Source organism: Ambystoma mexicanum, chromosome 11, assembly GCF_040938575.1.
Source record: "Ambystoma mexicanum isolate Mex_15411 chromosome 11, UKY_AmexF1_1, whole genome shotgun sequence".
NCBI lineage: Eukaryota > Metazoa > Chordata > Amphibia > Caudata > Ambystomatidae > Ambystoma > Ambystoma mexicanum.
Window position 1 is genome coordinate 1,281,936,422 of NC_090934.1, and position 12,326 is coordinate 1,281,948,747.

Sequence of the window (12,326 nt, forward strand, 5' to 3'; positions counted from 1 at the left end):
AGTAAAGAGATAGGGATAATAAGGAAGGAATAATGAGATTAATGTGGATAAAGGAGACTGGAATTTTTAAAGAGGCAGACATGCCCTGTTATAGGCAGATATCGGGGTGCTAAGAAACCGCACATGCTTTCCTCCATTTCTGAGGGTGCTACTGCATTCTGATTCTTAAGACATGCCTGAGTGACGTGAGGCAGGGAAAAGGACTACGGTGTTTATTTTTGGAACATTTGAGGCAGATAACTGAGGCTATCCACTTTCATGTAACTTTCTTTCTCAGAGATGTTGATGTAATGGGTTTAGTTTTCTTACATCTGATGCTAACTTTTTAACAAAAAATACAAAATTATATAAGCAATGTATCAATGTACTGGAACACACAAGAGATGTAAAAATAGAACCGTTTATTGATTACATTAAGAAAGTAAATTAAATTGAGTGTTTAATTGGCATTTAAATACTTTTCTTAATAAACAAAAACAAGGCATATAAAAAATGGTATTTGCGTCATTACCAGTAACAGTCCCTACATTAATGAAAATTAAGAATTTGAAACCAAAGGTTATGGAACTTTGTGATTTCTTTGACATTTCAATAGCCAAGAAGTATAAGTTCATGTTTAGGCTCTGTCTTACAGTATGTGCCCTGCATTCATAAAACAAAATTACTGTAAACAAATGGATTTTGAAGTTTCTTTCAAAACAGTATGGAAAGCTACCAGTTCTGTAAATGGCATTCTTCCACGCTACTTCCAGTTTCCGGAAAAATGAAGTGGAGGGTCTTCTTGCAAATACTTTGGAAAACATTAGTGGTCTTTGCTATTTTTGCTCAATAATCCTTTGTAAGCAAAGTTTCATGTAGGAATCCTTATCGCGGACTTCGATTACAGCATCTCTGACCAGCTCGATGAACATCTGGGGCCATTGTTTCTGCAGGGATTCGTTTTTTGCACTTATGTCAGTAGCTTCGTTCACCAAGTCCTGGACATAAACTCTGCAAAAACTGTGTCTCTCCTTGATGTCCTGAAAAAATAAGCAAACATTTTACATGATGAAGGCAATGTCAATATACATACAAAAGTGACTTTTACTGGTACCATGAGATTATTAAAAATAAAGAGACCAGCAGAGTTGTTGTATACGTTCCTCTGGCACTAAACAGATGCTTTTGATGTATTCTCTTGTGCAGCTCTTGCATCTCCCTTCAAATTGAGTATACATGTTCCTCTTAAGACCCGGAAAAAAAGGTATTCTTTCAGGGAACATCACATAAGTCATAAAGCAGGTCCCCAATTCCCAAACAAAATCTGGTGGCCACAGGATCTCACCACAAATAACCACCAGCTCCTGTGCATAGGCCCTCTCATTGCAGAATAGGATCTGCGTGCAGCAGTGCCAAGCTATGAGTGCAATTGTCACCCAGACAGATCCTCTTGCAAATTGAAGTTTCAGGGAGGGCCAGACACTGACATATGTTGCCCCAACACCCACATAGGTGGAGAGCTGCGGGTAAGCCCTTCACCCAGCTGGGGGCAAGGTGTGCGTTGCAAGCAATATGCTGAAAAGGATTTACCTGCTGAAATGCTGTATTTACATGTTCTCCTCTATGTCACATGTAAAAACTAAAACACAAGTTCTCATGAACGTTTATACTACAAGCGCTGCAAGGTAGGCATGGATCTGAATAGAGACATGCAAGCTTGGCCCATTGCCCTGTATATGTCATTTATTTACTGAGTGCTGATTTTCAAAGTGCTTACTGCGAAGGCATTCACTTTGTGGCACTCCAAGAAAAGGAGCAGGAGAGAGGCGAACACAGGTTCAAGAAAGGAGGGCTGCAGGGAGAAATTGGGTGCTTTGAAACAGAATTGACTTACTGTATAAGCGCCTAACAAATGCACAATAAATAAAAAAAATAAAATGGTCAACAGGCAAAAAAATGGATCATTCACAGTTCTTGGTGCACTCCAGATCAGGCAAGTGCTAGAAGAGAGGGCAAGCTAGAAAAGCAAAACAGCAAGTCAGGCTAAAAAGAAAAGGCGGAAAAGGAGCATTGGCAATGCCAACAGTTTGGGCTTTTGTGCAGCCCTCAGTAAAGCACTTGTCTGTTACTTCTACACAATCCAAAACTGTTGGCTTTGCCAATTCTTTTTTTTAAAAGAACTTCTGTGAAGTACACGCAGAGTGCTTATAAATCAAGTGGCTGAAGGCAAGCCTGGTTTAGACATGTTTATTACACAAGCAGCGTGTGTAAAGCTCCAATTAAGTCATTAACTCTCAGAAGACTGCTTTAAAATAACACTGACAGGCACTTGAAGTGCAAAGTTTGAAGGTAAGTCTTTATTAAAGAGAGCTGACAGAGTTTCCATGAGGGGGTGTTTTGGGTGGGGAGAGGCAGGAACTGGGTGGGAATGGCCACAGGGATTAGCATGGCCATGGGAAGTCAATGAGTGGGCAAATAACCAAACAACACCTTCAAGCTGCGTGTCCCTCCTCATGTGCCATTTCTTCTAATCTGTACTCTAATGCAATAGTTTCGGCTTATAGGCGGTTCGGCCACCTAATACAAACTAAACAAGTACATACATCTAATAACTGTGCAACAGGAATTTGAAGAGCTAAGGCAAAGATTAGAAAAGTGCTTAGTAGTCCAACACTTGTGTTGTTGTAGCCCAAGCCTGAAAACCCCAGGTCTGTACCAGGTACATGCAATGTCTAATGAGACTAGCATAATTCTAGATGGCGGAGTGGTGAAGAATGGCTGTCTGTGCTGGGACAGTTTCACTAGGAGTATTTTTTCCATTGCCTTCGGAGGAGGCAGACCACCTTTTCTAAACCAAGCATCCATCCCGGCGAAGAGTGGCTGTCTGTGCTGACCGTGCTACACGTGTAGTGTGGGGTGTGGAGCAAGCAGATAGCAGCACTGCGTTAAGTATGGATTCCAACGCATCCGCCCTTCAGCGTACCAGAAGCCCAGTCCACTTACTCTCGAGGCACGGAGAAATACAACGGACTACAACTTCTACAATGAAAGAAAGAGAATTTTCAGTTTCAGAACATTTTGATGACTGCCCGTTACCTGTTTCTTGACACAGCTCTCATGAGTCAGAATAGTTCCTAGCTAACCGTAACTAAAAATACAAACACACTAACTTGTAAAGGAGGCAAACAGACCTCAAAAGGATCCAACAACTCCATATGCGAGGCTTCGATCTCTACAGTGTCACCCCTACAATTGCAACAGTGTTGACTGAGCTGACGGAGCCATAGCTGCAGTCTCCAGCTCCTCTTGTGTGTCCCGGACCAAGGGAAAGATTGATATTCAGAGACGCGGGCGAGGTTAGGAAGTCGGCCATTGGTGACTGTTCACCAACCCAACACCCCTCTAGGCCCCCGTCTCAGATACCACATCTCCCACAATCCCCTTCCCCTCCTAGCTCTACTAAGTGGCTTGTTGATTCCATATTAGGGCGCATATTAGCTGCCGAGCTTCAAGTCGGCGCGGAGACTCTACCGCTCAAAGGACAATGTGTGACAACTATGCCACAGCACGCACTCAGAACTTGCCAAGAAAGGGAAAGGCGATTGTCCTGTAATGAATCCTGGGATAATCAAGGGTACAGTGATTCCCCCATGCCTTTGTTCCTCCCCGAATGTTGTACACGTCACACAGTCCCATATACTAATATCAGAGAGAGACCTAGACCTAATGAGTGAGCCCGGAGAACAATTGGTTATGACCACGCGTTTAAGTCTGGAGCAGTCAAACACGAAACTCGTGTTCTTGGAACTACAACCATGGCCAAAACCAGCATGAGATCAGAACAACAGACAGATCAAAGACATCCGACCACATCTCAGCTGAGAAGCACCCCCTTCGCTCCTTGTCTAGGTTCACCCCCTGATTCTGAGCTGCCTTATGCGAGGGAGGCTCATGAGACAGAACATTTTCTAAGAACCTCTGCAGGTAACCTCATGCAGCACCAAGTCACTTTAAACCAGGAGCACTTTAGCTCCTTGTCTTGTCTGAAACAAAAAACACAACATGACAGAGCAAATCCCATGGAGTATGGCAAAAACAGAAGGAGCATGGCCACCAAAATAACTCACTGTAGCTGTCATCATCAAATGAAGCGAGCATGTGAACGTCACAAACTTGTCTCTGACTGACTCAGAAAGCGATCTGCTTGATGATATACCTACTACCCCTCCAAACAGGGACAGACACAAGAGACTCGGGAGCACACGAGAAAAGCAGCACGACGGTCAACAAAGAATAACAACTAGCTATGACACCATGTCAGCGCTAATAATCTCCCTTGCCCTGTTACTCAAATTATATGAGTCCATTAGTGAAAACTACAAGGCCCAAGCCACCCTGCTGGCAATGACACACACCTAACTCATACACATTGAAGCCTTTATGTCCACAATCCAAAGAACTAGATAACTAGATCACTAAGCAAACCCTGATAGTTTACTTCAGAAACTATTAGCAGCTCATATGACTGAAATTGGAGCAAGCAAAAAAATTCTACTGGAGGCAGCAAAAGAAATGTTGAAATGGGGGAAAGATGCTGCTAAAAGAACACACCTGAACCCCATTGTAGTGTATTAAAGATGCCTGTCTTTCCATAACACAGCTGCCAGCCCAATGAAATCCAAACATTTTTCAAGGTGAAGTCAAAGGCATATCAAAAACCTCAGAGATCGAAATAAATGAGAGTGTTCACAGTAATGATATACAAGTTTCATCTAATTTGCCAGTGTTGACAGTAAAGGAACCTGTGACCATCGATACAAAAAAATAACTTGATAACAAATGATTGAGTCCAATGAGTGCGGCCACAAGCTCTGATGTACTTGTGGCTGAATGCCTCTCTAACCAAACTGGCGGCAATCCTACTTCTGAAATCCCAAAGATGTGTCTATGCAAGAAGAAAACTCTAATGATAATTATGACATTTTTTATTCAAGAAATAGAGAAAACAACTGCTAAGAAATAATAAACAAACCCATCAACAACAACCAAACAAAACGAAAAATATACATTCAAATAACACCCGAAAGCATCAATCAAAACCTAAAGGATCATCTTCCCAATACAGAGACCTCTAAACATGCACTAAAGACCAAAGCATGCAGCAAGACACTCATAATCTCAGACTCAATAATGGAACTTCATTCAGTTGAAGAGACAGGGCAGCAATCTACACCGCCATCAGCGTTGAGAGACAGGCCTTCAGTGATTTAGAGGAAATCTATGTTCATGAAGAGGAAGCTGGAGAAATAATCTGTGCAATCGTTCCTCGAACGCAATAGTGGCAGCCCCAGCCACACAGGAAAATAATGACATGACAGCACCAAGCTTGAATCGACCTTCATCAGCAGTCCTGTTAAAGAGTAATTTTCTGACTCTAGAAGAAAGATGACGAAAGACCCTTCTGTCTACTCCAAATACAGTAACTTCCGAATAGAGACGAAAAGCTAAATGGATGCAAAAAAAACAGTTTTGCGGAACCCATAGGGATTAACATACCCGCAGGCCTCTAATACTCTAAAAGAGGGGTTGCATAACAAGAACACAACCGTTTCAGACTTGTACGGCAAACCTGTCAATGCATGTAACACAAACACAATAGCTCCAATAGAGGAAATTGGGCTTGAAGAAACCCTGATATCCACAGACCAGCATCCACTGGCTCATCAAGCAATGAAGCCCATAGACAAGCGCACCGCTAGTAAAATGGGAATAATTCTAGAGAGAATACTTTCAGTGGATGATGGTCTCATGATGAACCGCCCCAATGCATTTAGACTATTCCAGCATACACCGAAACTACGAGATTTAGAGTCTTCCGACATTGCAGTTATTAATTTCCCTGTACCAAATCGAGTTGAGTGTGCACGTTCACACATTAACTCCAAAATCGTTCGCTCACTGCTTCTCAAATCAGTTGAACTCTTCTGGCCCATGGGCTTTGATCTAAAAGAACACAGATGCAAGGAGTCAGACTCATTCAGAGAAAATGCAACAGCGAGCCCTAGTGACTTGGAATAGTCAATTTACAAAGGAGTATCGATCCCCTGAAAGTTTATGAATTGGCTGTTGCATTCAAAATAATGATTAAAAGACAGCAAGACGCCAAAAGAGAATTCAAAATCTTACACCCCAAGCCACATCCCCTCAGAGACTAGCTAAATTGGGGTTGGTTAGCAGGGACATTGAATGCAAACAAAGAGCAATAACAGCCACTTTGCCTGCAAGAAGAGATGACCACCATATGTAGTCGAGGTTTGAGGCATCTTTTCTATAATGAAAAATATTTGCTAACTAACCTTGTCATTGTTTGCCTACAAGAGACGTGGCTATCTACACCACCTGTGATAAATGACTACTCTGTGTTTTTAAATTCAGCAAGCAAATGCTTGAAAGGAAGATCGACTTTGAGTTTAATGATGTTATTAAAAACCACTGAAGGTATAAAGGTTTTTTGTAAAAAGAACCTTAACCATCATATGCAGATCATGGTGTTGGAGTTACCAAAATGTCTGCCTGTCTAGTCATCCTAAATCTGTATTGGAATCCAGTCGCATGGACCAAGGAATGCTTTGACGAAAAAGCTATGGTGACTATTTATGACGGCATCCATGAATATGATGATCCTATGATAATTCTATGCGATGACCTCAATATAAATTGCATTCGGAGAGACCCTATACAATGTGAAAACGCAGGCCGGAGTAAAAACTAACATAAAGAGCTCCAATGCCAAAACGTGGAAAATGGAAACGGATGAGCAGAATTTCCATCTACTGAACGGCCAGACCAGCGGCGACACTCCAGCTGCTCCGGCGACACTCCAGCTGCTCCAACGTGGAAGCGCAGTGATGAAGCCTCAATTCTGGACTTTTTTCTGTGTCGTCCAATATGCTGGTGCTTGTCAATCTTTAATCGTGGTTAAAATGACTCAAAGTGATCATGATCTGGTAGAAGTAACCCTTTGATTACCAACTGGAAAAAGTGCTGCTGTGTAGGTTCATGAGGTAATGTTAGGACCAGGCAGCAAAAGAGACTCCACCTTCTAACTCACGATAATCAGCAAATAAACACTCATTACAAGCGGGCACTAGTTCAGCGGAGAATCAATGCCAACTATGTTCCCTTGTTTAGTGATTTTATTATGACAAACCATTCAGAAGAAAAATACAATTTAAGCCAAAACACACATATAACCTTGAAATAGTTTGAATGAAACACCAGCTGAACCAGGAAATCAGGCATTTAATACTGGCTGAAGGAAAGAACATGAAATATGCCATAAAAAAAGCGGCTGCAACAGTATAAGAACTGGCTACTCAGCCACAAAGGTATAATGCTCCAGAGAGATGCTGAACCTTGATTCAAATGATTCAAGATCCTTGCGCTGTTGCTGAATGAGCTAGATGGAAAACAGAAATCCATGCAAAGTAATGCAGTTCAAGAGGATGATCGGGTTCACTTTCTTGCTGCATTATATGGTCAGCCGACAGGACTTGTGATACCAAGCAGACAAACCTCTACTCCTTGTTGGTCTTTGAAAAGAAAGAGATTGAAGATCTGGTCCGCAAAATCCGTAACTCTCGTGCTCCAGGCCCAGATGGCCTTTTTAACGGAATGCTCAAAGAAGCACCTGAGGAATAGGCAGAGTTTTCTATGACCTTATTCAGTGTAATAATAGGCGAGAAACAAATCACAGAATCATGAAAGACGGCTGTAGTCATACCCATTTTCCAAAAAAGGCAACAGGGCAGCCCCGAAGAATTATCGGCCCATTGCCTTACTCAAAGTTCTCAGCAGAAAATGTGCCACTTTTATCTTGCATAGACTAAAAGAATGGGTTAAGAAATCAGGCCACTTCGACCACAGACAAACAGGTTTTGTCAAAGGGGTGGGCGGCTGTCTAAACTTATTTACTCTTAATATCCTCAAATTAAAAATCCTAAAAGAAAGAAGGAAAATCTATGTAGCAGCAGTGAATTTTGCTCAAGCTTTCGACAGTGTTAACAGGGAGTTACTATGGAATAAAATGGAAAACTGGAATTGTCCATTTGAAATCTTAGAACCAATAAAGGCCCTTTAGACAAAAACCTCGATATGAATAAGGTTCAATTATTCAGGTAAACTGACTAAAAACATACCAACCTTCCGAGGGTTAAAACAAGGTTGCCCTCTCACAGCAGAATTATTCAATCTCTTCATCTCAGATATTAAAGATACAATGTCATCTGCTGGTTCTTTTCCACCAAAACTTCATGGAATATCAGTCGGATGGATGCTGTACGCTGATGACCTGTTAATTCTAGATCAAACCCTGATCGGCCTACAGGGAAAACTGGATAAACATCACACCTACATGGAAGCCAACAAGCTTAAAGATCAATGCTTCCAAATTAGTAGTTTTGGTTCGCCAAAGACCAAAGGGGAAAAAGGCGCGACAAAGCTTCCAATGGCAGATTGGAAGAGAAACACTAGCCCAGGTCTCCAGTATGAAATCAGAGTATAAATTACGCAACACGAAAAGGCAAATTAAAGTCCAAAACAAATAACTTGGTGACACAAGGTGCTATCTTCCACATACAATTCGGAAATGTTCACTGTTACCAGTAGTCAAATTCTATGAACAAAAAGTAATCCCCATATTGACCTACGGTGCTGAAGAGTCCCTATTACTCCCTTAGGAGGTTTGGAGCATATTGGAAAGTCTATTTTGGAAGAAAATACTAAGACTGCCGAGATGTGTACTCATACCCATCATAAGACACGAATTAGGATTGATCTCATTTTCAACATCAACCGATCCAATTCAACATACTTCGACTGGAGAATACTCAGAATCAAGATTGCGACCTTTCCCTGTGGTCTAAACAGTGCTTAGCAGTACTGGCGGAAGGCGTCATAAAACTAGATCTTCTACTGAATAATGCAGATGCAGCAAAAAAGACATTATGGGACTTGATAAAAACAGAAAAAAGCCAAGCACAAGCACTATGACTACATAATAAATGACGCCAAAGCAAGGAATGTTCTTCCGAAATATCTGATCGAATTCCCAAGTCCCCACCATAGAAACTTGCTACTGCATATCAGATGAAATCTTCTTCCAACAAATTAAGTTCTCACATCAAGACATAGGGGTATCAGCGAGTTGAGCAGCATAGGCGCGGCGGGATGAAAACTCTTTGGCCCCACCGTACATGTCACTAGGAAGCTCTCCCAGCTTCCTGCCTTTTTGTAGCATGGGACTCCGGGGCCTGGAAAGCAGATGAGGAGACAATGACCTATCAAGTCTGGAGAGAAACAGGTAAGAAAAAAAAACATTTCTGTATGTGTGTGTGCCAGTATTGTAAGTATTGTACGTATCATTGTATGCAAGGGGGTGGCTGTGTAAGTGATTGTGTATGAATGTGTGCAGTGTGATTGATGTGTTTGGGTGCGAGTGTGTGTGTGAGTGACAATACAGTGTGAATGACAGAGAGAAGCTGTATGGATGATCGGGGGTGTGAAATGGTGCCAGTGTGTGTGTGCGTGCGAGGCTGCAGCCCAGGGGCATTTTCATACAGTGGCAAGGCATGTTTTGCTGACATTTTGGGCAAAGCAAAGTCAACTTCATTAGCGGTTGCGATGCGGGGGAAGATCGGGCAAAGCCACCATGATGAATTTTCTTGCATGGGGAGGACATGGAATAGCATTTTTACTGCAGTTAAGAGCAAAGTCAACAGGTGTATGTTCTTAAATGGGGATTGCGTCATATATTGGCAGATCCAGCATGGACATGTTTTCCTATAGTATCATTACTTGCATTGTGGGCAAAGCAATCCTGAGTATGTCATTATTTATGGATATTGGCATATATAGGTGCAGCCAGCATAGACATGTGTGGGCACAATCAGCATGAACATGTTTTTTCTACTAGCATATTTTGTGGGAAAGGGCATCATGAAAATCCATTGGCAAATGCCACTGCGTACTGTTTGTGATTTGCAACTATTGTTTTTTTTTTTCATGTTACCGTACAAAACTGAGTGCACATTGTGTGGCTTTTCATCCGTGTGTTGTCAAATTCACCATTTTAACCCATTTTATCAAACCACTCCAAACCCACTTGGTTGCATCAGACTCCCTCGCTACACTAACTAACTCCTGCATATTTGTGGGAAACAGTTACACACCTCCAATTATATAATTCACCACCCACCCCAGTTCTTCAGCTCCAGAGTTCTAGCTTAATATGATTACATCGTACATTAAAAGTACTGTATGTAAGGTTAAAATTAAACATATTGCTGCTTGCTGACTTCTTCCCCAACTGCATCCATGCAATCTCAGATGAATGCCTGTATTGTTCCACACTTAAGGAATCAATTTCTCGTTTTTGTTTATCTGTTCCTTATTTTAGGACATTAAGAAGAAAATGCTTAGCTCTGTGTTTGAAAGCTGCTGGAGTAAAGTGTCCAAGGAAGGCATTGGAATTAAGAGCATCAACATACATTTCCACAACCTTTGCTGCTTCCATCTACCTGCACAAGGCTTGGATTAAAAAAGTCACAATTTGAAACCCTTGTTTACTTAATGTATGTATTTTTTATGGGATGTTAGGAGACTTATCTCTATATCTTAACCAAATTACATTGTTTGATTTTTAGATTTTATGTTTTATGTAATATCAAGTAACTCCCTGGGAAATGCAGAAACATTGTCCCCAACAACATTTGTGAATTTTGATGAGGGAATGTATCTTCACAAGCACTTAGTGAAGTGAATGTATGCTTCTTTAGCATTTGTTCCTGCATTACTCCTTCTAGTTATTTTTTTTGTATATATTGTGATGAACACAAGGTTGTTGTCCCTTCTCCCCTGGGGGAGGCCTTTCCTATGGGGCCAGGACGGTGCGTCCACAGTAAACTGTCACCCTGGGGGTGGTGCATCGGGGGAGGATCACATGGGAGAGGAAGCCCCTTATGGGATTAGGAACAACCATTCCCAGAGAACGCGGTATTCCACTGTTTTAGAATACCCTCCCTCCTTCCCCCAAACCAAAGTCTCCTTCCCTGTTCCCAGACAGTATTAATATCTGCCATTATGAGGCTAACCAACCTAATATGTTAGAGCTGGCCAGCAGCCCTGGAAATACCAAATGCCTCCCATATAGCTCTACTCTAAGTACCGTGAAGAAGAAGATGACCAAAAGCATGAGGAATACAGGCGACAGGAGCAAACCCCTATATCCTTGGAATAATACATAGTGGAGCATTTCATTTGTCATTTTGATCACCCAAGACATTGGGAACTTTTCTGTTGGCCAGAGTTGTCATGAACACTTTACTTTGGGAAGAGATCATCCTTGCACAGTTGATTTAGGTTGTTAGTGTTAGGGACAGAAGTAGGTTTATGGGACACAACAACCGACTTTTTATTTTGACATCCTGACAAATTCACTCTTTTACTTTGAGGTAAGGACACCCCTCTTCCATTAGGGATAGAAGACCTGTCTCTCTGCTTCATTTTACTTGCATGATGAAGTCCCAAGCCTAACCTAGGCGACTGACAATAGGGCGATCAGAGGGGCTGGGTGCCACATGCTAGTGGTTGATGTACCCAGAGAAGATGCATGGGGGAGGTTAAGCCCAATTAGGGTCAATAAATATTGATATAAGCTGCATATATAGAGGCATACTGTAGGGAGAAGTCAATACTCCAATGTCACATATAGACCAATGCTCATTGCTGAATGTCGTGTTCTACCCCTTAGGCAACGCTCTGCTGTGAACTGATGACTTTGAAATCTTGCAGGCAGACATTTATAAACTGCGAGTGTACATTCTTTGCTCTACAGAGCTCTCACAGGCACTATAAATGCCACAGCGTAAAAAACATAGGTAGGTGAAAATGTGAGCCAGACCAGCTGCACGGATCTAGCTTTTTGCTCCGTCTTGGGTGTGGACATACTGTAGTAGAGCACACTGTGGTGTCCGCGCACACTTTTCCAAATCAGGAAACATCATGAGCCCTTCTCACACCCAGTGCTGTGAGGCAGGGTATCTTGTAGCAGAAGGGATGATTACCTAAAACTAATGCATGTGTGCGTTTCTTCCAAATCTTTGATTCATTGTGCACTGCTTGGAAACATTAGATCATGCGTTGGATCATCTTTGCATAGAATTAAGCTTTTATTGGGTGATAAAATGCAGCAAATGCTTTCCAGATGAACCCCCTCCCTTTTTCTATTTTAAAAAACCAATGTGTCTTAGTTGCTCCCCTCAGTTTTAAGATATGTGGTCATTCTCCAC

General features: G+C 41.9%; 1 protein-coding gene across 1 annotated transcript in view; it reads right to left on the reverse strand.

The window, feature by feature from the left end:
• Nucleotides 1-386: 386 nt before the first annotated feature.
• Nucleotides 387-12,326, reverse strand: part of LRRC49 (leucine rich repeat containing 49) — a 1,414,487-nt gene continuing 1,402,547 nt past the window's right edge. Inside the window, exon 17 of the mRNA XM_069624757.1 lies at nucleotides 387-1,019. Coding sequence (XP_069480858.1) covers nucleotides 816-1,019 — 204 coding nt within the window. The 3' untranslated portion in view covers nucleotides 387-815. The remainder of the gene's footprint in view (nucleotides 1,020-12,326) is intronic.